Here is a 26,936-nt window from a genome sequence, read left to right on the forward strand (position 1 = left end):
AATGTACAATGTGGCATCTATTTTAAAACGGAGGAAATATATCTTTTAGGTATCGTTTGGTTGCACTTGGGAGGTTGATCTTCCCTTGATTTTTCACTTCCCATGAAATTTAACTTCCTAGGAAGTAAACAAAATTGTTTGGTAGGCTATGGGAAAATGGAATTCCCATGGGAAGTGGCACTTACCTAGGAGGAACTAGGTAAGCAACTTCCCCCATTGTGTGGGAAGTAGAACTTCCTAGGAAGTGCAAATTCCCATGATTTTGCCAACCAAACAACTTCATATATTTCTACTTCCTAGAAATTTGTACTTCCCATAATTTGTTTTGTCAACCAAACAAGGCCTTAGTTGAATTGAAGAGGGTTCAACTTCAACCTCAATTGTTCAAACGACTATAATCTGACCTTTACTTCGTGGAGCTAGTTTTGACACACACGACACGACCATAGGGAAAAAAAAATAAAATTAGTAGAAGAAATCCAGTACTCAGAGTGTAAAGCCTTTGATTATAGATTACATCATTCTCCCTCTCTCTATCCCTTGTTCTTCTCTCTGCAACTTTTGCTGATGAGTCTACTGGGTCATTCTAATGGTTTCTCTGGCAATATCTTCAGCTTTCCAAGCTATAAACTTTGCACTCAAAATTATAATGGTGAGTCCAATTATTTTTTCAATTCTATATATTTCTATACCTTTCTTGTCTTTAACTTTTTTCTTGTCTGCAATCAAAGCATAATGAATTAGAAGTATGTTTTTTAGGTAATACTCATGTGAAGAGCTAAATCTAACAATAATTTATGCAAGATACTTGTTTAATTTATCTGTGAAGATGTTATACATTTGTGGGTTCCTTTTTTTTTTTTTTTAATATAAAAAACAATTAATTAATATTTGCAATCAAAGAACTAATCTTTGATATTTTTGGTTTTTAAGTAGGGAAAATCATCCCCATTAAAATGTTAAAGAGGGGTTCAGAGGCAAAGGTTCATAAGAAAGATGCTATTTTGATGTCAAAGATTGATTTGAAGAGCAAGTCTAATAATGCCACTACAGTTATCAGTGCATTAGCTGGTGAGCTCTCTATTCACAGAGGAATAATTTTTTGATGGTAATATGATATTGGAATTAGTAGATGGTGAGTTAACTTATGATGATTGATAAATCAGCAAAGTGGGTTTCTCAATTCTAGCCATTTCCTGACTTAATTCCCACAGAATGGATTTTGGGAATGGGGAACATTTAAAAATTTGGGAAACCTAAGTGCTAGCCAATTACGGCCTTAATTCGCACGAAAATGTTTGAAAAATGGGGAAACCTCATGTTCTAGCCAGTTCCGGGCTTCATTAAGATGGAATGGTTTTTGACAAGTTTTAAGATTGGGGAAATCACATCCATGTGCTGCTATAATATTGTGTGAGGTACTCTGCCTTGTGTGTGGGTCGAATAGATGATGTGTGATCAGAAATGTACCATTTCTGCATGAATTCACTGTTTACTACACACTGTGATGGGTCTATACTTCTTGGATGTATTACTATAAATCTATAATAGTTGCAAAAGGCCAAGTTTTGAAACAACTAGTATCAAATGTAGGAGTAAATAGTAGAAAAGAGTCCCATGGATTCTTCATATCTTCACAAAGTTACTATATCCTTAGAGAGTTTGAATCCCCGTTAACTAATACTCCCTCCGTCCCAATTTATTTGCTACAAGCACTTTTTCACAAAGACCAAGGAGGGAGTAGGGACCATTGACATAAATGGAATTAACAAAAAAACAAATAGGTAATTGTGGGACCTATGTATTATATATGGAAACATTTACAAAATCAAGAAGGGAGTGATGGCAAATTTGTAAATAAAGTGTGGGACCTATGTACTATATATGGAAATATTTGCAAATGTAGCAAATAAATTGAGACACTCCTAAATGGCAAAATGTAGCAAATAAATTGGGACAGAGGGAGTAATCTAGTAGGACTCATGATTCATTAATCACTACTTATGTTGATGCATCAGTGCTGACATGCATCACCTTTTGATATCTGCAGTAGCTAATTTGACTGCGATAGACCCAGCAAATGCCATCCACATGGAGGATATGATGGTATGATTTCTCCTCTTTGTAACGGCATGCTGATGATTTGTTAGCTTTTTCAAACTTCTAAAAATATGGTTCATAAGAAAAAGATCTGTGTATATTTATTGATAGGATCATCTCTTAAGAAATTACGAAGGCAATCAGCTTTTAAGATTTTCATAGCACCTCTCTCCCTCTACATAGTGTGTGTTTGGAAAATTTGGGTTTTTGATAGCATGTAGTTTGTCGATTAAGAATTTCCCTTCCATCTCAACATTGCTTCTCAATTGGAATGTCCCTGTTCTATTTTTTAGTGAAGATCTCTTAAGCTTGTGACATTTTAGTTTAATAATGAAAAAGGAAGAACATAACTCAAAAGCCATGCCAATAACATAATATGCGAACGTAGATCATGTCGTTTTATCTGGATTACATGTTTGCGGACTATTTGAGAATTTCTAATCATTGTGCGATGCAAAGTATCTGTCCCTGCTTGTAAACTGACATATCTTGCTACATAAATGTGGCATATATGTTAGATCATTGTTAATTTTTTTCCTGGTATGTATAATCTCATGGATTAGTACTATCTTACTCAAGGTAGAATAGGGCTGCATCTCTCTATGTGCTAGCTGATGGTAGTGGTGGAGATTGGTTTGGAGGTCTTCTGTTTTCAGCTGGACAACAAGCCAATGAAGCTGTTCTGAGCCAGTTATCAGCTCTTAGTTTTACAAGGTATTACCTTTGTCTTACTAGCTGCCTTGATATGGTTCTCTAACTTTATGCCAATATTTAATAACTTTATGTTGCTTTTGTTGTATATTATTCCAGTCTGGCTGTCATTTTTGGGGCAGGACTAGTAACCAGTCTTTCTCCTTGTACATTAAGTGTTTTACCATTAACACTTGGTTATATAGGTTGGCTCTTTTCTCTATGTCACTTATCCTGCTTCAGTAGATGTTCTACTTTATATTTTCTCGTCAAAAGCTGATCATAATCATTGAAATTATTCAGGTGCTTTTGGCTCCGGAAAAAGTCGAGCGCAGGTGATAATTTACTGAGAAAAATTCATTTGTGTTCTTGAGAGTGCCATTGCTTTTTTCTATGTAATGAATCTCCCAATGCCAAAAAGTTTTCAATGAGAAGGAAAGTGTAGGCTGAAAGGAAAAAAAATATTCTAGCATGTACTGACCATACAATTTTGAAAAGAGAGGGAACTAATGGTCGAAATCCTCCCCAAGTTTCGCATTACGTAATAGGTATAGTATGAAAATTAGGCACTGGGTTTAAAACCCTGGATCTAGATGCCTTTATGCTATTTTTCATGCTATGCTTCTATATTATATCTACTGCATTATATCAAAGTTGAGACCTTTTTATGTTCAGGTCATCGGTGATTCCATTTCTTTCGCATTAGGATTGGCTACGACGCTGGCACTTCTTGGTGTTGCAGCTTCGTTTGCTGGAAAAGCTTATGGACAAGTAGGCAGAGGATTGCCTTTGGCTGCCTCTGGTCTTGCCATAGTCATGGGCCTAAATCTTTTGGAGGTATGCTTAATGTTCTAGTGATATCTCAAATCCCAGCTTCTTTGTTATAAGTTGACTCCTCTTACGTTTATTTTCCCCTTTACTGTATGATATTTGCAGATATTTGAGTTGCAACTTCCTTCATTTTTCAACGACTTTGATCCCCGTTCAGCTGCTGCAAAATTCCCCTCAAGTAAGCGTTTACGTCCTTTTCTTATTTCTGACCAGCTGAGGCTCAACCCTAGAAGTGGTTTGACAAGAGAAGCTTTTGGATTTTTTTGTATGCCAGGTGTGCAAGCATATTTAGCTGGTCTTACTTTTGCTTTGGCAGCATCACCGTGCAGCACCCCTGTTCTGGCCACTTTACTTGGTTATGTGGCCTCGACCAAGGTATACCCTTTGATCATATGATGAGATATCATTTTTAGTGAGGGTGCTAGTTGAACAGCCAGATGTGAGGGTTTTCATGAGTGCTACTCAGTTACTAATGTGGTTATTGTCATGTGCCACCTGGCCCACCTCTATGTTAGTAAATGCAGCATATGTCACAACTCACAAGCACAACACTTTATAATCAAGTGTATAGAAAAGGAAGTTGGTAGAGTAGGTGCAGCACATAATTGGCACTCTATTTCAACCTTGATTCTTTGACCCTTTGCTATCTTTAGTGTTGTCTTAGGAAAAATAATTTGAGAACTTTTTGACAGGATCCTTTAATTGGGGGCAGCTTACTGTTGACCTATACTACAGGCTATGTTGCTCCCCTACTGCTGGCTGCGTCATTTGCTGGTGCATTGCAGGTACGGATTTCTTTTGTATTGATCAGAAGCTTGTGAGGAAACCTTGAATTACTCAGTTTCAATTAGTCCTTACAGGCTTAGAATGAGAAAAAAATGTAAAATACACTTTTCAGGACTTCGCTGTAGCTAATTAGTGACTATATGAATTGACTTGATGGCTATTGGAGTTTTATCCATTGACCTTTGAGTTTGAAGCATGCCCATGTATTTATCAAAGAGTGACTCTAGTTACCAACTTTTTTTTGAATCTCCCCCAATCTTTAATGTCGTGAGTCGTGACTCTAAGTTGGTAAGAGTCGGAATCTTAAATGTCGTGACGCTAAGTTGGTAAGAGTCGCATGGCTGATGGAGGCCGCGTAAAAATCACCTGACAAAACTTAGAGCTATCATTATCATTACGCACTTTGTGGAGTGTTCCCCCAAGCTTTATGTTAAAATTGCTAGATTGGTGTATTTACCACATTGCGTGTTACATTGCTAAATTGGTATGAAAAATAAACCTTGGTGAATTTGGTCTTTAAATTTATCTGGATGACTGTCTATAAGGTATTGAAACATTAATTATTTGAACAAGTTCCCTTGAAAAAGGGACCACACTGATCATCGTGGAGATACTATATACCTTTATCATTTTGTTAATCATTTGTGACATGAAATTCTTAATTATTCTCTTCTCTTGTTCCGTACCTCTAACTGATTTCTTTCCTCTCTTTCTCTTTGGTTTCTACTTCTCAACTTTGGGAAAAATTACTGGATAATATATCAAATTCTACGCTACTCCTTCCCAAGCTTTAAAAAGTCACTAAGATTGGACAAATAGTCTAAATTGGCATCAAAAAGCCTTGTTAAGACAAAGTTAAAGGGGTTTAGCTTTTTAATAAAACCATGCAAACATTTTTGGTCAACCTAGATAGCGATTTCTTGCAAAATGAGTATAATTGTGACATTGTGTAGTAGAATTTTGCTAGGATTAGAGAGAAATATGGGCTCAACAAGAGGTGATGGAGAGTAAGAAGGTACTTTATTTAAATAATAATAATAACAATAATAGTAACAGCAATAATAATAACAATAATAGTAACAGCAATAATAATATAATTATAAAAATAATAATAGCACTTAATAACTCACAATATATCAATTCAGCCATTCAGTCCTTATTAGCCACAAAAAGAAAGTGATACACCTAAACTGCCATAAAAAGAGACTGAGAACATGTTCATTTTCATGTTGTGATTTTTAGTCAAATAAGGGGCGTATGGTCAATACAGGTTGCTTGATGGTTATTACCAATTTACCATACAAGCATAAACTCGTGACCATCTTGATCCAAATTGGCACATTGCATGGTGTCTCCACATTTTATTAACAACGATAAGGGAGTGACACATCTAAACACCATCAGCAGAGAGAAAGAGAGAGGGAGGGACCTTTTACCCTTTAAATTATGCTCTTCTGCTTTCATACAGTAAGTGACCTTTTACCCTTTTAATTTTTTTGCCTTTACCTCATCCCATATGATTCCAGCCACATTTGTTGGAAGGTCACTAAGATCATTCATTGATCACCCGATACTCAATCATGCCACTTCCATATTGGCTTCATTCATCAACCCCTTGCTCTCTGAAAAAGAGATTGCAGATCAGAGTTGTATCTCGGTCCGCAAGTAAGTTGCGCCATGCAGCAGCAAGCTTACCAGTTTATATCCCAAATGTGACCTTGATGTATGTTTCCTAGACACGATTGTCGAGATGGGAAGCAGAATGGAGAGATATGACTGACACTGCTGAAGATAGACTATCAGCTAGTTGGCAACTTGGGGAAGATGATGTGCAAGTTCCAGACATTTCTGGGATGTCTAGGTGTGTTTAGAAAGATGTGGCGACATCTTGGGAAGCACCAAACATGCAGAGTTTTTAGGAGTCATTCAAACTCCCCCACCCAACAAAAACATCCGAGTTAGAGAAATGCTCAAGAGATAAGGATGGTGTTCTCTTTATATGATGATGCAAGAACAAGTTTTTTTTTTCTGCTCGCTTCTCAGTTCTCTGTCTTCTCTTTATTTGCCTAACGTTGTACTTTTCACTGTCTTTGAAACTTTCTCTTATTCTTCAATATACATAAGCTGAAACTTATTGGAGTGGATGGCCCCTAGAATGACTCTTTGAAACTTTGGGTGTTCCATAGTCTCCCTGAACTCTCCATATCTTTCCTCACTAGCACAGCTATTTTACAAGTGATTGGATTGTTGCCAAATTTCATTGACCTTGTAAATAACCTCTATCCCTCAGTAGGGAGAGAGATGAACCAAACCTTGATGATTTCAAAGTCGAGGTTGGTAGCTGGTGGGCTATCTCATGCTTCTCCTGGAGTTTCAGGAAGATCTCTTAGTCTCCAGTCTGTCCCCATCTCGGAGGGTTGTGTCTAAGAACCAAACGTTAAGATTTGCCTTCACCGGTTTATCCTCCAACTGGATCAAAGTGAGGAATACACAAAGCCTGATCAAAGTGATTGTGCTTACATTCCTTATACTGAAAGAAATATTATCTGTAAAGTAAGTGTTGTGGACCTTATAGCTTTGGATATATCATATCTAAATTTATGGACTAATGAAGAGAAAAGCAGGAGGCAAGATCCCTTTTCACAAACCTTGTTCCCCGGCGAAACCCCTTGTAGGAAACCATTTACAGACTAAGGGAACTAAGGAGATGAGGTACAAGCCATCATCCAATGAGTTCGGAAAAGCAAGATTTACCTGGACACTACAAGATGAACTTGCTTTCTCTCTTTAGCTTTGAAACCTTCTATTTCTTTTCTTTTTTGAAGTATGGAGTATATTTTACCCTTCGACATCTCTTACCAGCTTTTGTACCTTCAATATTTTGCAGAGTCTGCTTTCATTTCGCAAGTTTTCAGCATGGATCAACCCCTTAAGGTACCTCTTCTATTCTCAGTTATGTGATTTTTCTTTCTCGTTTTGGTTAATTAATGTCTTAGAACCTGAACATCTATCCTCATCAAGGAGGAAAGTAATGAGATTTTAGGACCTGTCATTTTTGTGCAAAATTGTCTATTATACTCATGGTTCCTTTGATCTGATTCTGATTGCAGCGGAGCCCTTCTCCTAGGTGGAGGTGTGTATTCGTTGATGGATAGACTTTTCCCAACAACAATGGTGATGTAAAAATTAGAGTTAAAAATGAGGTTGTTGGTTGAGCAATGCTTGAAGAAGCGGAGGCGGGGGGAGAGCATGAATCTGTATCGAGTTTTATAGTTTGGAAGAATACATGACAACTTTGTGCCTAATATAAGAGTTCTCAAATCTCAAAGGTGCAAGGCTTCAATCTGAGTTGCTGTACAAATTTGTAGCATGGAACAAACTGAACTTTTATCTGTAAATCATGTACTATATGTCTATATCTGAGGCCTAAAACTCACAAGCCAGTGAGACCGCTGAAACAGTTCTCATTTATGCTTGATCTATATCTTAAAAGAATTGTCTCTAGGAAGATGGACTTTATTTTTGTGGATCTCATGTAAAGATTGTATAATATACCATGTTGTATGTAGTACAGGATCAAACGTATGTCATATTGTAGTTTAACGCCATTATATAGTTTACATACCAAGTTAAGCTTGGCCTAGTGGTAAGGAAAGAACCTTCCAACTTCAAGGTTGGGAGTTTGATCCCCATTAGGGGCGCTTTGGGAGAGCGTTTTTTCTTATCATTTCCCTCCATTTCAAAGTGTTTGTCTGCAAATTTAGACCGAGTTAACTTGCAAGCGGTGTCGTTTTGATAGGGCCCTTCATCTTAGCATGGGGTTCCCATTAGAGGTAAAAAAAGAATTTATATAGTTTACGTATTTCCAAACAATTTAAAATTGGTAAAATTGAGTTGAATAACCCATTTTACACGCAAACAATAGTGGTTAGCGGTTGCAGTAGTTGTAACTGTTGGGGGTAATTGCTATCTATTTACTGGTAGCTGTTAGCGATTAGCCATTAAAACACTTGTTTAATTAGAAGTGGTTGGCAAAAATAAATGTTGAAATTGTAAACGACAATAAATAGCATTTATTCAAATATGAATTACAACAATTTTATATATTCGTTCAATAGTTAAATTTGATATTTATTTTCTCAAAGAATTTACGCAAAAAAGACGGCTCAAATGATATATAATCTAATATTTATCATTCAAAAAATATTAATTTACTAGCATCTAACTAGTGGCCAGTACTAAAAAAAATTATAAAATTAATTTACTAGCAATTTTACGATTTATTTTTTCAATAAACTTACATATAAAAATAAGAACGCAATTATTAAGTAATGATAATTTACTATATTAAGGAACTGAAAGTATCTCATATGTAATAATTTTCATTATATTCAAATCCAATTGGCAAATGATAAAATTGTTTTGGCTAGAAGACAAATCTCAGTTGAATGGAAAAACAGTGGCTAATGGTAATCACATCTCACAAGTTATAATATTGCTTACAAAGTTTTATCCTTTTTAATGAATTTGAGCCTTTATTTTTCGTCAAGGCCACATGTCAATTGAGCATTTATTTTGGATGAAACCAAAAAAGCTTGCCCACTAGTCTTGTGAGTGAAACGTTAGTATTTCTAACGTTTGCTAACCTCTATCCAACGTTTATTCCAACCTCTAATCTCTAGTGCAATTAGGGATGACAATTGGACGGGGCGGGTGCGGAGGATGGTACCCCCATACCCGCACCCGCATTAAATTCTTATCCTCATCCCTGCCCCATCACCCATTGTGGGGGAAGATTCCATCCCCATCCCCGCCCCCACCACCCATTGTGGAGGAAATTTTAGACCCACCCCCGCACCCGCGTCATACCCACTTTATCCCCGCAAAAAATCCACTAAAAAATCTGCCATAAGCCCATTATAGTTGTCTACTTCACAAAATCACAATATAATATAGTAAAAAAAAAGTTAAAATACATTAACAAAGCCAAATGTTTTATTACATTTCAAAAGTGTCTTCAAATACATTAGTAATATATGTATATAAATAGAATTTTAATAATAAATATGCGAGGCGGGGGTGGGGCGGGGTGGGCGAGGATGGGGCCGGTATAACATAAAATCTACACCCGCTCCACCACCCATTGCGGATACAATTTTAATCCCCATCCTCGCTCCATCTCCGCCAAACCTAGATCCATCCCCGCCCCAATTGGGCGGGGATGGGGCAGGTAAGTGCAATTACTATCTTGCCAAATACTAATTTTCACTTCATGTAGAATTTTGATTTGGTCTAATCTTTACCCGCTACCTTAAACGCTAATGCCAAACAGGACCTACGTTTGACAATACTAGTTGAAAATAAACCAAAACTAATAAGTTAATTGAATTTGATAAAACAAAGCTGAAACTGCTAAGGTACCTTATTAGCTTAACCGTTTGACAAAATTAGTTGCGTAAGTTGATAAATTTATTGGCAATTAGTTGTTAAAAGATTTTCCAAAATTTCAGTACCTAATTTTATTAAAAAGGTACAAAATTTTAACTTATTATTTAAGTCATTTTAACCACCCGAAATTTTATTTTAGTTACTTTCCAAACATTACTAATTATTTTAGCACTATATCATTTAAGTAACCAAAACGCTTTTTCAAACAAAAACAAAGTAAAGTTGTAGGTTCTTATGATCATTTACAGTATGATCCAATCTTTTGGTACATCCCAAAAAGGAAAATTGGCCAAAAAATAGAACTTATCCGTTATCACCAAAAGGTAATAATTTCGTATCCTTATACATTACGAAAATTAGATTTTTGAGAATATACGCATTGAGACTAAGGACCTGTTCTCTTCGACATAAAACAGATGAACTGAATTGAACTGAACTTTAATTGAACTGAGCTGAAAATAAGTTAGGGAGAACAGGCCCTAACAACTTCCAACATCGTTATATATATTTTTTCTTATATGTAAACCAATAATATTTCCTCCGTCTCGTTTTAAATGTAACAAATGAATATTTTATATCTCAGCGTTAATATCCATTTCATGCATTTAAAACGGAAAAAAATACAGTCAAAATTTGGTCAGGACAAACTAAATTTTATGGTGGAGAGCACATAACCTGAGTGTTGAAACAGTCGGACGGCGACACCAGGGCATGGATGATGGACCATTGCCTAGAGTTTCCAAACCTTTCATTTACTGCCGACAAAAACATTACTCGTAGTGATTAGTCAAAGAAGCAAAAACTAATTTAGACTCTACCACATTCTGGAAATATAGAGCTAAGTAGCCGACCCTTCAAAAATTGCTGAATTTTTGTGATCACTATTGTATTCTTGGAATGCATGCAACCTTTATGGCCGACCATACTAGGATAAGGCAAATTTTAGATGACCAAGGACAAAAAATCGAATTTGCTTATAAATATATGGATTTTTTGTCCCAAACTACCTTTAACTTTCAAGTTTTTGCGAGAAATTACCTTATAAAAAAATTGTTGTCCTAAACTACCTTACTTTATAATTTTGTTGTTGACAGCTACCTTATGTCGGTTTCCGGTGTTGCCTTTTGTTTTTTCAGTTCAAAATTGTGGAAAAAACAAAATTACCCTTGTGGGAATTGAGGAGGGTGATTGTTTCAATTTTAGTTTAAGTAGAAGAGGAATTTAATGGTGGATTGGTGGTACAAAGTGTCACATAGATATGAGGGAGAGAGCGCGCGCACATCGGAAAATGAGGAAATTAGGGTGGGGAAAATTAAAAAAAGGGTTTGAAGAGGTCAAGTGATATAATGTGACAATAAAAAAGCGGAAAAAACAAAAGTCAAGGTCGGAAATCGGCCTAAGGTAGTTGTCAACAACAAAATGGTAAAAGTAAGGTAGTTTGGGACAACAATTTTTATATAAGGTAGTTTCTCGCAAAAACATAAAAGTTAAAGGTAGTTTGGGACAAAAAACCCTAAATATATTAAAGCACTTGCTTAATTATGGATAATCTCAAGTCTCAACTAGTCAACAATTCATTATTATATACTCACTCCGTTTCACTTTAATCTACACACTTACACTTTTCACGCATGTCAATGTAAAACTTTGAGGACATATATCTTTAGTTTTGTATTTGTAAAAATTATAAAAAGTACATATTAATAAAATACATACTAATACGAATCTAACAAGATCCCACATGACTATGTTTTTATTCACGTATAAATCACAAACGAGGGTCAAAACACAATTTGTGAATAGTGTAAAATGTCAAAGTGTGTAGATTAATATGAAACGGAGGGAGTACTTCTTAGCACAGTTTAACTTCGATATTTTGCATGTATATTATTTGATTATTTTTTGTGATTTGTACTTATAAAAAGTAGTTAGATGAAATTCTATTAGCTTTATTTTTATGTATATTTTCGAAATATCAACTTTTGTAATATTTAGTATTGATAATTAGAGATATTAAAGATTTAAAGAATTGCATTGATAAGTGTGCCTAAAAAAACAGGTTAACTACAACAAACACAAGAAGTAGATCTCGTAGTTCAACTGTCAAGCACAATCTCTCTTTTTTTATTAGTAAAAATAATTGATCCGGAGACCAACCCCTGGTTGCCCTAATATGTTGTTGAGATGAGGATTCGAACACTGGACAATACCCTGAAATTCAAAGTTGTACTCCACTGAGCTATCACCTTTCCCTCTTAAGCACAATCTTTCTAAACTAAAATAAAATTACCATGGTATTTTGATAGAAAACTAATCAAGGCACACAAAAATTAGGAAAACATAGTCCACATTTCAGGTGTACATTTGAACCATTCGGTTTTTTTTTTTCTTTTAAATAGAAATTTTATTAATTGACTGTCAAATGATATCTACAATAGGTAATAAAGAAAAATAAAATACAATCAAACAAGATTAAATAATCAAACCCGTTTTCAATGAAGCTAGAATGAACCAGATCGACCAAAGTAGCGCAAGCCCCTCGTATTTGCTGAATCTTGCAACATAGTTACCGTTTCATTTTACATGGTCTCCAATACATATCTTTGACGAACAATTCTTTAATTATATATTAATAAAAATTATAAAAAGTTGATATTATAACACTACATATCCAGATAAATCTGATGAGTATGTTTTTTTTTCATATATCAATGAGAATAATTGGTCAAATTTTTTTTGTTTGACCATGTAAAATGAAATGGATGAATTTATTTTATCATGTACTCGCTTGGTAGATCTTGGTCAATGAGATCAATATGAGTATGTTGCTACACTTCTTTGTTACTTTAGATTAGAAAACAATTGCATGCTAAACAAATGAATTGGATAAGATTTATTTGTTAAAATTTATAAGCAAAGATTTACACCATTACAAGAACTAAAAAATACTCCTTCTGTTTTTTTTTATCTTTCTCACTTTCCATTTACACATCTTCCAATGCACATTTTTGAAGTTAAATATCTTTCATCATATATTAGTAAAAATTATAACGATTGAATATTAATAATGTACTAATTGAGACGAATCAAATAAGATCCCACATGACTATATTTTTTCTTATAAATTGAAAAAAATTGAGAAGATTCTCTCTAAGAATGAATAGTGTCAAGATTCTAAGTGAGAACATACAATAAAAAAAAACAGAGGGAGTATATACCAATGGAAAACATATCGAGTTATTCATATTTCTATAATGTGAAAGTATTGGGTCAGACCGTCTGACCCAATATTCTCGTCAGACTGACTGGGCCCAGTAAATTCACCAACAATAATAACGCGTCCTTCTTCATCATCATCATTGAAGATTCACAGTGACCCCGACAACATCAAGAACCCTCCATTGCCCCCCATCACATACCTCCAGCAACGTAGTCGGCCAACCAAGGCCTCTTCAGACGACACGAACTTCAATGATGAAAGGGTGGAGGAGATCAAGGATGGGAGAAAAGCATCATCAACTCCATATTGATACCACTTCAACGAGCATGGAACCATTACTGCTTCCTTGTTTGACGACATTGAAAATTGGACATTTCCCAAATCTGGAATCTATATTGCAGTGTCCCATTGTGGAAGAGTTAGTTCTCGTGCGATTCAATAAAAGACTGCAAATAATAACAGCCTTTAGTAAGGAATTAGGAGATGAAGAAGCAAAGACAAACCTTAGTAATACTTCTCTCTCTTCTTCTTCATACTCTTCTTTCGGTACCTCCCGAAGTTGGTGAATCTGCCTTACTGCAAGATTTTGTGATTTTTCTGACAAATGATAATTACAGGATTGCCAATTTGCCAGATAGGTGGATAATCAGTGCTGTTCGTTTTTGTCTTTTAGTTACTAAGGAGAGCATCTCAACACAGGTGGATGGAGTTGTTCACCAAATTTTAGCCCTACGAGGGAAGTGATCTAGAGCTGGCAGAAGAGGAATGAAGAAGAAGGAGAAAGTGAGAGAAAGAAGAGGTTAGTGTTTTGTTTTTCAGTTGGACTTTGTTTTGTTTCAGTTGGACTTTGTTTTCTTTCAGTTGGATTTTGTGTTCTTTCAGTTGGACTTTGTTTTCTTTCAGTTGGACTTTGTTTTCTTTCAGTTGGACTAACTGAAACAAAATGAAGACTACCTGAAGAAAAATGAAGACTACCTGAAAAAGAATAAAGACCAACTGAAAGCCAAGTAAGTCTAACTGAAGCACAAAAACCAACTGAAAAAGAAGAAGACTAACTGAAAAAAAAAGACTAACTGAAACAAAATGAAGTCTACCTGAAAAAAAATGAAGACTACCTGAAAAAGAATAAAGACCAACTGAAACCCAAGTAAGTCTAACTGAAGCACAAAAACCAACTGAAAAACAAAGAAGACTAACTGAAAACAAAATGAAGACTACCTGAAAAAAAATGAAGACTACCTGAAAAAAAATGAAGACTACCTGAAAAAAAATTGGAACCACCTGAAAGTCGTCCGACCAAGATTATGGTCGGACGAGTCCGACACAATACTTCTCTTCTATAATAGAGGATGTATAAATATTTAAAATTTAAAACCTTCTATACCAAAATTTAGCTACTAAGCATCAATCTTCCAACCAATGTATTTCCAAACACAAATTTCCTTATTATCCTAATTGATTCGAAGTTTTTTTTTAACAAATCAAAAACCAAAACAAACCTTGTGTATACAAAAAATTGAGCTCATTACTTCAAACCAATGCAGCTAAAAAACAAATTCCTTTAGGTAGTGTTTGGGAACATGTATTTCATTTCAAATTACGGAATTGAAATTAGGAATTCTAAATTATTCATTTCAAATTCCTTGTTTGGCAAATACTGGAATTTTCAATTCCGAAATTTCAAATTCTAATATCTGTTTGGGAAACACTGAGAATTACAATTCTGAAATTTCAAATTCTAATAACTGTTTGGGAAACACGGGGAATTACAATTCTAGAATTTCAAATTCTACTATCTGTTTGGGAAACAACGAAATGTCAATTCTGGAATTTCAAATTCTAAGAACTGTTTGGCACACAAGGGGAATTTGAATTCCAAAAGTTTAACATTTCAACTAGTTTAGTACAACTTTTAATTAGACAAAAAAAGAGAAAACCACCTAGCTATTCTAGGCACAATAAAATCCAATCCAACTTCTCATGTTCTGGAAGACGCTTGAGCATGTCAAACTCTTCTACTGTGCCACCAAGGAACCTCTTCACAGCCCTCATAATTTGATGTCGAGTAATACCAAGAACATTAGAAACAACGTCATATACCTCAGAAGAAGTGGGTTTTGGTGGATCTTTTGCTTTAAGGTAGTCCTTGAAGGATTCGGCAAAGCAACTAACCGCATCTGCCAGACGATCCCTTTTAAGTCTCTTGTTGGACTCTCCTGAAGGTGTCTCAGAAGTGCTACCCCCTTCATTCTCGGCCTCCATAGCTGATGCCGACTCCTCATGTTGCTCCGCACCATCACCCACCGCTCTATCCACAGCTACTAGAGTGCAACTATCATCCCAGTTGTCAATTTGCTTGTTTTGGTAAGCAGAGGCACTAGGATTATCCTGTTTATAAAACAATAAAGATCAATTTTACACATATGATAAACACCATGTAAAAGGTGCACAACCATTTTCATGTTGAGCTACATATCATGAGCTGAAGAAAAAAGAAAAAGGTTTTCAAAGATCCCCCAAAGAAAGTGAAACACAGCAGCATGCCTGGCAGCCAAGACTCAAATAATGGTGCAACCTATGTAACAACTTAAAAATCTAGACGACTGGGCTGGTCCCTCTACAACCCATAATACATATTAACTACTGATTCAGCTGGACCACAAAAATTCAAACAACACATAAGTGCATAACAGTGTAGCTCAAAATTGTGTGACGATGAAACAAGCCTTGGATAAAGCTTTTTTGTCAGATGGGCTGTGTCTGGGCCTCATGAGCAGTTATTACAACTGAATATGCTCAATTTGTATGGGTACTTGACAATTAATACTACTACATTTTTTCCACTTGGTTACAAATTATGAGTTAAAAACTATGTTGGCAGAAAGACTTCAAGAACTATATGTAACAACTTAAAGTACATCAAGCTAAACATTCTGTATCGTAGAAATCGCAGACTGAAACAGCTATCCACAAACAATTATGCTCAATCTTATTCATGCTCACTGACCTATTCATGTTCTCTGTAATTGAATAAAAAATAACTAGTCATACCTTACAATAATCCTGCCATGCCACAAGGTCTTCGACTCGGATCTTAATCATCTTCCTTTCATCGTCCCATATGAATTTGGTGTAAGTTCTGATTTCAGTGATTGTCGCATAATGTTTCTTCCAAACTTTAATCCTATTCTTGACATGATCTATCGTAACATTCAATCGCAAATCCAACCTTAGCTTGTCAACCGCAGCTTGATAAGCTTGTGGCTTAAAATCTCCATCGCCTTTGTTCCCTCCAGTAATTTGCTCAAGCAAAGTTGACGTGAGGATCATATCCATTTGGGGAGTCCAAGTAACATAACTCCTTTTTTGTGTTGAGATCATGGGCTTTTTGCCTTGTTTATTCATTATGTATGTTGCCTAAAAACCTGAAAAAAGCGAACAATAGAAAGATTATGGAATCTTGAATACCAACATACACATATATGTACTTATGATAAAACTAGAATCTTTTCAGAAAATCTACTGGAATAATCTGTCAGGTGATCCTATTCTGTAAGCAAATCAATAGAAATGCAGGATATATATTCCAAAGGCTGATGCAGCAAATCAACTTGTAGTATAAGAAGCTTGTTTCATTCCAGCATGTAATGTGCATCAACTAATCCAATAGTTAACTGAAATACATATTAAAATGCTGCATATGAAATACATATTTACTGAAATACTTATTAGTAGTACTATGCACTCTTACTTCTTGTAATAGGCTATTTCTCTAGTGTGCTATTGTTGCTTAACAGGTAGCTCAATGAATATTCAGAATCATACCTATATACATTTTGAAAAGGAACAATCAAGTAGCATGATGTGCCCTTCGCCGCCTTTGGTAATCCGCAAACAATTTTCTAGCAAGATCATCTCGAAATTCATTCCACTCGTGTGAAGACCTAATAGCCATAATATAATCTTCTTGTTGTTCTTCATCAATTCCTTCCGCATTCAATAGATCTTGGTCTACTTCTTGTAATAGACTTTCTTCCTCCAATTTCTCCTCTCTTAAAAAATTATGGAGGATGAAACAAGCATTCATGATTTTAACTTGAGTCTTCTTCCCATAAAAACTAGGATCTCTAATAATACTCCAACGCTTTTTCAATAACCCAAATGCTCTTTCAATGGTATTTCGAGCGGAAGAATGTCGCAAGTTAAAGAGTTCCTTATAATTTGTTGGAGTATTACCTCGCCACAAATTCAAATGGTAACGAGTACCTTTATAAGGAGCTAAGAAACTTTCGCCATTAGTATATCCCAAATCTACGAGGAAGTATCTATTTATTGGTACTTTAAGTCCATTAGGCCTTCGAAGAGCATCACGAAGGACTCGAGGATCCGATGCCGATCCCTCCCAACCCGGTAGAACATAAGTAAAAATAAGGTTTGGGTCACAAGTAGCTAAGACATTAGTGCTAATATCTCCTTTTCTATCTCGATAACGAGGTCGATCCTCAATAGGGACCGTCATTTTAATGTGGGTCCCATCAAGAGCTCCAACAACCCCCTCAAACCACTTCCACTTATCATCCCGTGAACAATTAGTGGTATGGCTAACTGGCTTGATATAATATTTACCTATCTTCAGTACAGCTTCGAGTACTACGTGAAACTGACGACTAACTGTTTCTCCAGAGCGAGCAAAAATTGATTGCATAGTCCTATTTTTTAAATCATGTGCAAGAATATGAAGGAACAATGCAACAATTTCTTTTACTGTAACATATCTAGTAGTCTTTAACCCTCCTCTAGACTGCAAAATACTACACAATTTGTCAAAACAACGTATATCAAAACGCAATTGCTCTCGGCATATCCTATCATTCCTCAAATCCTCCATCCAAATAGCCCTCTTTTGGGCACGCTTACTTTCGTCCCAAGTTATCTCTCTCACTCTATATTTTTGACCATACCAAGCCCCTACTACTACCATAATAAAACCTACAACTGTCATGACCAACTCCATATCCTCATTGTTATCCCTCACACGTTTTCTCGACTCTTGAACATTTGATGAATCAGACATTTTCTAGTTCCACACGGATATTCCAGAATCCTGACAATGTAAAATAAAATCAACTCAATTCCTCTAATAAATCACTAATAAACCACATTATACACACATATGCTACCAATTCAAACAGGGACTTCATCACCTCTTTAATTATATAAGTAACAAATACACAATTGGAAGTTTATACAGGTTCATGTATGGTTTTATATTAATGTATAATCTGATCACACTATATAAAACCCAACACAGCTTTCTTTGTAATAAACTGTTAACTGGAAAACTGTTAGTTCCAGATTTCTTTCTATTTCTATTGATCTTTCTTTGTAATATTTTGTGTCACGGCTGTACATAATACATGTTGTTGTTCCTATTATATATACAAGAGATCATCTACCAAACGCAACATCTAGAGAAAGGTTAGCTGTACATAATCACAAAACTACAAGAATACAAAGAAGGCCATATCCTTCTTGGATCAGCCAAAAGAACTCCTAGGAATGAAGGAACAAATACTAGGAAGAAATTACTAATAATAAAGTATTGTAAACATCTATATCTCAATAAGTTGGAATGACAAGAACCTGATCAATGTCCATCTTGATCAATTCAACTTGGGTTAGAAACCGATCATGCATCATTCAACTTTGATGTGGGCAGTAGATTAAAATTGGGTCAAGTCATTTTTTGGTTTTGTAGTACAAGTTTATTGTGAAATATTAGTCCAACTGTAGTCATATTATTTAGTTTCGACTCTTGTTGATTGTAGTCGAGGTATAACTCGTAAGTTACTATTTCAGTCAAAATTGAGTTATCCAATTGGGTGTATTTTCTAAGTTTTGAGTTGTTATGTGGTGTGGTCGTTTAGGCAGCAGGCCAAAGATGCAGAACATATTTTTTAAGCAATTTAATTCCAGGAAAGAAGATGTTAATGGCGACACATATTTGGGCAGATCAGATTGAACAACAAAAATTCAGAGAAAACAACACAAATTCAGAGAAAACAACAACAAATACACCATCAATAACAAATACGCAATCAACAACAAATACACAATGAAAATAAGCGTCATTTAGCAAAAATCCAACTAAATTCTTACAATCAACAACAAATTCAGAATCAAATAACAAAAATCCATAGTCGAAAAAGAATGAATCAAAAAATGCGAGTGCGAAAACTACCTTGGAAGCGTTCTTAGAAGACGACTTTAGCAAATGCGATGGTGAAGAGAGAGAAGAACGAGGAGAGAGAGTGAAGCGTTCATGGTGGAGATACTAGGGCAGATGCAATGTCGAAGAGAGAGAAGAAGCGTTCTAATTGTTGGAATTGGAAATGACGTGGGTTGGGATGGGATTTCTAAATTACAGTTATTGGGCTATGTGGTAATTGGCTGGAATTTGGGCCAATTCTAATTCTAATTCCTAGTTTTTGCCAAACAAGTGAATTGGCCCAATTCTGAAATTGTAAATGAAATGAAGGTTCCCAAACATAGCATTATTATCCTAATCGAATTCAAAGTTGTTTTTGAATAAATCAAAAATCAAAACAAACCTTGTCTATGAAGTACCAAAAATTGAGCTAATTACAAGGCTCCTACCACTTCTACCAACTTGATGTCCTACTAGAAATGCAAAAGACAGCATTTCCTCCACTAGCTCAAATTTGAAAGCTCAAAATATAACCACCTTTCCATACAACACACCATAACAAAAAAAAAAATCCAAATATAAACAAATGAAAAATTTGTTGATGCTACTACTACCACTCATAAATCACCAAGTAAGGCTAAGAAATAAGCATTTTGTTTATTTGAATCTTCCTATTGAGAACCACTTTTATGACTGATCATCTCTCTATATTGGTTGAGGGAATCTTGGCGTTGGAGCCGCATCTCCTCATTGAACTTCTTGATAAACGCCTCGACACGGCGGTTCAACTCGTCTTGACTTAACGACGGCTCTTTCCTCAGCCTCCCATTCCCACTCGCCGGTGACGCGTTGCCGCTACCGAAGGTATCGGATTTCTTCATCACCTTCACCGGAGACGCCTCCGGCGACACTCCGGCGAAAGTCTCGGCCTTCCTTAGGTGACGTGTCAGTGGCATTGACCGTCCATCTGTTATCGTCCGCCACGTGGATCCTAGTGTCTCCTGCTTTTTTGGCTTTGATACTCTCAAAGCTGTCTTTCCTGCTCAATAACAAGTGTCATTTTACCGTTAGAATACCGAATCAATTCAAATTTATCGATCATTTCACCGTTAAAAATTCATATATTATTATTTGATTTTTTCTTCCAAAAAGTCGTACAAAATTCAAAACAGAAAACTCTAGTTTTTGAAATCTATTATCATTATCTTCTCAAAATCAAACAAAATCAGAACGAAAAAATTTAAATTCTTTGAATTTATTTCTCGAATTAACCATCAAAAGTTCGACCTTCAAATATCATGAAGTATGATTTATAAAATTTACTCAATATGTCACCGTTGAATCTCAAACACATTCTGAAAAACTTCTTCTTCCAAAAAATCACACAAAATCAACGAGGAAAACTGAAGAAACTAATTCCAATTTCAATGCGATAATGTACATTTAACCTAATTTTAAAAATCATGACAATAAGAAAAAAACTCATCCATTAAATTTGAAACAGCAATAGCACAAAAAATAGAAAGTGAATCACCTTCAGGACTAGCTTTGACGATTTTCCGGTGACCAAACCTGGTAGAAAACGGCGGTTTCTCATTCTGATCACCATTATCACTCAACAACAATTCTCTCTCCTCTTTATCAACATCAATAATAATCTTGTTGTTCTTCAAATGCGGCGGCGAATCCAATGGTTTCGCCGCCGTACTTTCTACATAACCGAACACCACTACATCATCATCCTTCTTGTCCTTGACATCAATTTGAGGCACCATCACCACATCATGATGATGATCATGATCATCATCATCATCTTTGTGTTTTTGCTGGACACGTGGCTGAAGCTTAGAGGATGCAACAATGGTGATGATGATGCAGTTAATAAGGAGGTAGAGATATGGAGGTGTGAGCTTCAACCAAGACCAGAAGAGAGGAAGTTCAGAGGTGAGGAAATTGAGGATTAATGGAAATGAGAGTTTTAGCATGATTGCCATTGAAACGACGCCGCTTGATACTAACACTGCTTTTAACGGTAACATTTTATGATTCTATTGTTTGTTTGTTTGTTTGTTTGTTTTTTCTCTTTCTTCCTTGTTGCCATCCAAAGAGCTTATATAGGAGGAGTAATGGAGAGTTGGAGATCAAATCAGATGTAGACCGTTGGATTAGAGAAAGGGAGCGTGGACGTCTGTACTCATTTGCTCTCTCTGCTAGCATACTACTACTACTCCAATATTTATTCTTTTACCTGTATTCCTTTTTTAAAGTCAGTTATTAGTTTATCCTTTTTTTTATTTCTATTTTTCGTCTATCACATATACAATCAACTTTAACATAAAATAATTCTTCATTTGTTTCTTTTTACTTGCAACGGTCTGACTTTTACACTATTCACCAACTCTACTTAGGGCATGTTCTCTTCGGCATAAAACAACTGAACTGAATTGGACTAAACTGAACTGAATTGAACTGAATAGTAATATGTGAGAGTAAAAGTATTGTCAAGAGTTGAGCTGAACTGAAATGATTAGATCTGAACTGAACTGAACTGAACTGAATTGAACTGAACTGAACTGAAATTAAGCTGGGGAGAACAGGTCCTTAATTTATGTTTGGTGATTTATAGTTAAGGAAAAACATATTCATATGGGATCTTGTTTGATTCGTATGATAATACATTTTCCGAATATATAGTTTTTATAATTTTTATTTATCAGAAATTAGATTTATTGATGGTTAAAATTATGCATTGGCAAGCGTGAAAGTCAAACTATTGCAAGTAAAAAGAAACAGAGGAAGTAGTTTCTTTTTCCATCTCTGTCCCACAATATTGTTTCTCCTGAAACTTTTGTGCAAAAGAAACGAGTAAAGTAATAAAGACCGGAGGGAGTATGCTAACTTCCGTTTTTAAATAAGTGCAACAGTTAAATTTTCACGCTTGCCAACACATAATTTTGACCATGAATATATCTAATTATGTATTTGTAAAAGTATAGAAAATTGATATTATGAAATTATTCACTAAAACGAATCTAATTAATAATATTTTATACCATAATTTTTGTTTTTATATATTAGTAAAAAAAGTATGGTCAAAGTGACGTGTGAGAATAGTGCAAAATACAAAGTGTTACACTTACAAAGAAACAGATGAAGTATATTGTAACACTACGTCCTTATACTAAAACATAAAAATAAAATAATCACCCAAAAGAGACACATCAGACGATAGCGAAAATATCACTGGACAAAAATGCCACTCTAAAAAGGTTATAGTATCGAGGAAACATCTATAAATTTATCGAAAGTAATTCAAAAGTCATCAAAACTAAACCGAGAGTTTAACCTCTATGATTAATCCAAAAACCAACATCCAAACTAGTTCAAAGACCCTACAATTAAAACCAGAATATAGTTTATCCAACAAGTTACTTATTACCAATAAGACTATAAGACTTCCTTATCCCTCATAAATTTCATCTACCAAAACAAACACAATAAACTTAGTAGTCCTCCTATCCTCACTTTCTGTTCCCAAACAGTAATCAACTTGGCTTTCATCTCCATTTGCAAGATTATATGACAAAATAATCTACAATTAATGAGGAGTAACTAGCGATTCTCCTATAACATTTAGAATCAAGCTAACATTAGAAATAAACTTTAATTATCAGGAAAGGACAATACCCAAAACATACATAAGCAAATCATACTAAATCTGTAAATCATAAGAAAACATGTACTAAAATCTCATTTAATCACAGATTCACAATAGAGATTCACAACAACAAGGGATACTAGTAAGACCTCATAACCGTTCTCAACTCAATAACCAAATGCAAAAGAATCCAAAAAAACAATATATGAGAGAAAGAGTAGAACGCCAGTGAACCACAACCCACTTCCTAAGGTTTGTCAGATCGCAATCTCCAAACAACCTATGGGATTACGTTTTCTACTGTCTGTATCTAAGAATGACCAAACTCCTGATGCAGGATAACAACCAACTCAGTGCTTCCTGACCTCTCGGATCACAACAATTAACCCATGTTTAACCTCTAGATCGCAACCCAGGTGGTTAACATGTTCTTTATTAGGAACTACATCTATCCCTCCGAATATCTCACATCTCAAAAATAAATCAAACAAAGCTAAATCAAAATTCTTTCATTATCAACTTTCTATTAGGACAACCAACAACCTTACACCCAAAAAATCAAAAAAACTAGAATTGCAACCTTAAGCAATTCCAATCCAAATCATCAATCATTTCTACACTTTTCATCATATTGCACCAAATAAAAAGGATCTTCAAAACAAGCAAACTCATAGTACATTCTCATTAAGTCACTAAATCATCTAACCATATTTTACAACATCAACTATATCATCATATAAAACATTAACTTCATCTCTAAGAACTAGAAAATAATATTTCCGACATTAACATAATCATCACCATAATACATTTCAAGATTTAAATTGCAAATATTGAAATAAGTGAAACTATTGGGTCAGACCGTCTGATCCAATAGGTTCCGTCGGACGGGGCAGAACAGAGAACGAAAAACACTCTTTCGTTGTCGTTGATATTGAGCTTGCGGTGGGTAGTGCAGCGGTTAATGGAGATACAAGTGTATTGAGTGAGGGCATCATTGCAGAGCGAGAGGAGAATAGTTATGTAGCAAAGACACCTGATTTGGAGAACAACATTATTCATCTAGCTGTTCAAAACAAGAAATCCACATTCATTGATGCAGCTATTAATCGGTTTCCTGTTCTCCTCCAACAAAAGAATAGCAAGGGTAATACTCCATTTCATGAAGCTGCTGAGTTGGGAAATAAGAAGACTATCATCCTACTCGTTCTCCACCTCCAAGAAACTACCACTGATGTGCCATATTATATGGAGAAGAACAACCAAGGGGACACCCCCTTCCATGCTGCGCTTCGAACCCGAAACTTGGATGCAGCCTATGAGTTGTTTACAGGTTTGTTGATTTTTTGATGTTTTCAGTTGATTATTGTATTCTTTTAGTTGGTGTGTAAATTCTTTCAGCTTGTGTTTTTTTCTTCTTTTATTTGGTCTTCTGTGTTCTTTCAGTTGGTGTGTAAATTCTTTCAGCTTGTGTTGTTTTTCTTTCATTTGGTCTTCTGCGTTCTTTCTGTTGGTGTGTAAATTCTTTCAGCTTGTGTTGTTTTTTTTTTCATTTGGTCTTCTAAACAAAAATTGAAACCAATCAACTGAAAAAAAATTGAAACCAACTGAAAGTCGTTCGACCATAATATATGGTCGGACGCGTCTGACCTAATACCTTCTCTTGAAATAAAACACAACTGGAACCAACAACACTCATTGATCGACCCATTGTTAAGCCTCGAGCAAGCGTGTGCTCCACGTAGGAGCATGTGCTCAGCGCTGTGCGTCGCACCAATCCTGTGTCTGAGTGTTTGGGGGAAGCCCAATGAATCCAAAAATTCGACAAATCGATCATTCATCAACAAAAACCGAACGTTACCAACAAAATTTCCAGCAGCAAAACTAAACCAAATTCACAATTTAATTGTCACATTATTAAATATAATTATTCATCAACTAGCATAACCATAATTCATGAAGCAAAATTCATATAAATCCAATGATATAAAACATAACAAAAGACACTTGAAAATAACATTTCCATACATCACCTAAATACAACATAAGAGATTTTATAACACACACACAAAATAACATTTCCGTAGATCACATAAATGGAACATAGGATATTCTATTAAAAACACACACACACACACACACACACACACACATATATATATATATATATATATATATATTATATTATATATATATATATATATATATATATATATGAAAGTATTGGGTCAGACCGTCTGACCAATGCTTACTGTCAGACGGGCTGAGCCCAAAACAAGTTCTCGTCACTGATGCTGCCAATCCTACCCAAAAGGCTTCGCCGTCGACAATGCTCCATCCCCACCGTCGATAATGCTTCACCAAAACACCTTAAATAAAAAAATAAAAAAAACAGAACGATAGAAAAGGATAAATTACAAGAAAATTTTAATTGTCTAATCTAAATCACAGATTTCTTGGAATGGTGCTTGAAATCATTGGCGGAAATGATATTGACGTTTTCGTTGATGTTGGTGGTGACGAAGCACTAATTCCGATCTAGATCTGGTGGTTGTCGTCAGTTTGAGAGTCGAGAAGAGAGAGAAATGCAGATTAGGCGGTGGTCACGAGTCTGGTTGTGGTGGTGATTATGAGTTTAGTGCGGTTGTGATAATGGTAAGCAGTTACAGGGGATAAGTCAGAGGTGGGTGAGGTTGAGTAGAGTGAAGGTCAGTTAATTGATTTATGATTTCAGTTCATTGGTCTATTCTTTCAGTTAGACCTAAGTTACTTTCAGTTAGACCTAAGTTACTTTCAGTTAGACCTAAGTTACTTTCATTTAGAGGTAACTTACTTTCAGTTAGACCTAAGTTACTTTCAGTTAAACCTAAGTTACTTTCATTTAGACCTTAGTTACTTTCATTTAGACTAACTGAAAAAAATGAAGACTAACTGAAAACAAATTAAGACTAACTGAAAAAAATTAAGACTAACTGAAAAAAAAATGAAGACTAATTGAAACAAATGAAGACTACCTGAAAAAAAATGAAGACTAACTAAAAAATATGAAGACTAACTGAAAAAGAATGAAGACTACCTGAAAAAAATGAAGACTACCTGAAAGAAGACCTAAGTTACTTTTAGTTAGACCTAAGTTACTTTCAGTTAGACCTAAGTTACTTTCATTTAGAGGTAATTTACTTTCATTTAGACCTAAGTTACTTTCAGTTAGACCTAAGTTACTTTCATTTAGACCTAAGTTACTTTCATTTAGAGGTAACTTACTTTCATTTAGATTAACTGAAAAGATTAAGACAATCTGAAAAAAAAAATGAAGACTAACTGAAAAAATGAAGACTACCTGAAAAAAAATGAAGATTACCTGAAACTCAAGTGAAGTGGTCCGACGAGAATATTGTGTCGGACGAGTCCGACACAATACGAACTATATATATATATATATATATATATATATATATATATATATAGGAAAATCAAAAATGATATACATAGCCCTTAGGGCTATGTATAAGGTCCTTAAAATAGAAATAAAATATTAAACCAAGTATTTATTACCTCGCTCAATTGATGTGATAATGTGTCTTGAATTATTCTATTTAAAGAAATATATTCAATGCTTATATGTAGCCCTTAAAGCTACATATAACATTACCCATATATATAACACATGCTAAAAATTACAAAGAACAAATAAATTTCCTCTTTCTAACACTAAAACACACGAAACACACATATCACAACATTTCATAAAAGATTCTTAATTTCATCAACGATGAATAATTCATCACATCCTAAAAGTTAAATCTTACATTAATACTAACGCAATATCTAACGTTCTCGGACAAACACTAGTTACCTGGAACGCTGGGAGGTGTGTAGAAAAGTACTATATTAGGTGCGTTCTTTCTCTTGCGCCAAGCCCAGAGTTCTCCGAATCACCTCTTATAATTTCAATGAATAAGAATTAGACTCAGATTGATGATGAAAAATAGTAG

General features: G+C 35.0%; 4 protein-coding genes across 6 annotated transcripts; 1 reads left to right on the forward strand and 3 right to left on the reverse strand.

The window, feature by feature from the left end:
* The first annotated feature begins 430 nt into the window (after positions 1 to 430).
* On the forward strand, positions 431 to 7,975 carry LOC104907227 (cytochrome c-type biogenesis ccda-like chloroplastic protein 1). 3 transcript variants are annotated; one of them, XM_010696122.3, is made up of 12 exons: positions 431 to 652; positions 937 to 1,071; positions 2,051 to 2,106; positions 2,684 to 2,814; positions 2,911 to 2,996; positions 3,094 to 3,125; positions 3,466 to 3,627; positions 3,727 to 3,799; positions 3,896 to 3,996; positions 4,314 to 4,406; positions 7,295 to 7,341; positions 7,518 to 7,975. In XM_010696122.3, exons 1-12 carry the CDS (start codon positions 568 to 570, stop codon positions 7,588 to 7,590), a joined length of 1,074 nt encoding a protein of 357 aa, XP_010694424.1. In that variant the 5' UTR covers positions 431 to 567; the 3' UTR covers positions 7,591 to 7,975. The 3 variants fall into 3 exon arrangements, with proteins under 3 accessions (XP_010694424.1, XP_048498674.1, XP_010694423.1); XM_010696121.4 differs by having other exon boundaries at positions 432 to 652; positions 934 to 1,071; XM_048642717.2 differs by lacking the exon at positions 937 to 1,071.
* A 7,044-nt stretch (positions 7,976 to 15,019) lies between these two features.
* On the reverse strand, positions 15,020 to 16,492 carry LOC125496455 (uncharacterized). Its single transcript, XM_048641914.2, has 2 exons — positions 16,127 to 16,492; positions 15,020 to 15,463 (listed from the first exon to the last, which is right to left on the reverse strand). The coding sequence occupies exons 1-2, from the start codon at positions 16,478 to 16,480 to the stop codon at positions 15,020 to 15,022; spliced, it is 798 nt and encodes a 265-aa protein (XP_048497871.2). The 5' UTR covers positions 16,481 to 16,492.
* Positions 16,493 to 16,925: 433 nt separating this feature from the next.
* On the reverse strand, positions 16,926 to 18,149 carry LOC125496456 (protein ALP1-like). The gene has a single exon (XM_048641915.1). The coding sequence runs from the start codon at positions 18,147 to 18,149 to the stop codon at positions 16,926 to 16,928; it is 1,224 nt and encodes a 407-aa protein (XP_048497872.1).
* Positions 18,150 to 19,603: 1,454 nt separating this feature from the next.
* Positions 19,604 to 21,581, reverse strand: LOC104907226 (hypothetical protein). Its single transcript, XM_010696120.4, has 2 exons — positions 20,818 to 21,581; positions 19,604 to 20,322 (listed from the first exon to the last, which is right to left on the reverse strand). Exons 1-2 carry the CDS (start codon positions 21,320 to 21,322, stop codon positions 19,955 to 19,957), a joined length of 873 nt encoding a protein of 290 aa, XP_010694422.1. The 5' UTR covers positions 21,323 to 21,581; the 3' UTR covers positions 19,604 to 19,954.
* Between the last annotated feature and the right edge of the window lie 5,355 nt (positions 21,582 to 26,936).

Source organism: Beta vulgaris, chromosome 4 (genome assembly GCF_026745355.1).
Source record: "Beta vulgaris subsp. vulgaris cultivar EL10 chromosome 4, EL10.2, whole genome shotgun sequence".
Taxonomy (NCBI): domain Eukaryota; kingdom Viridiplantae; phylum Streptophyta; class Magnoliopsida; order Caryophyllales; family Amaranthaceae; genus Beta; species Beta vulgaris.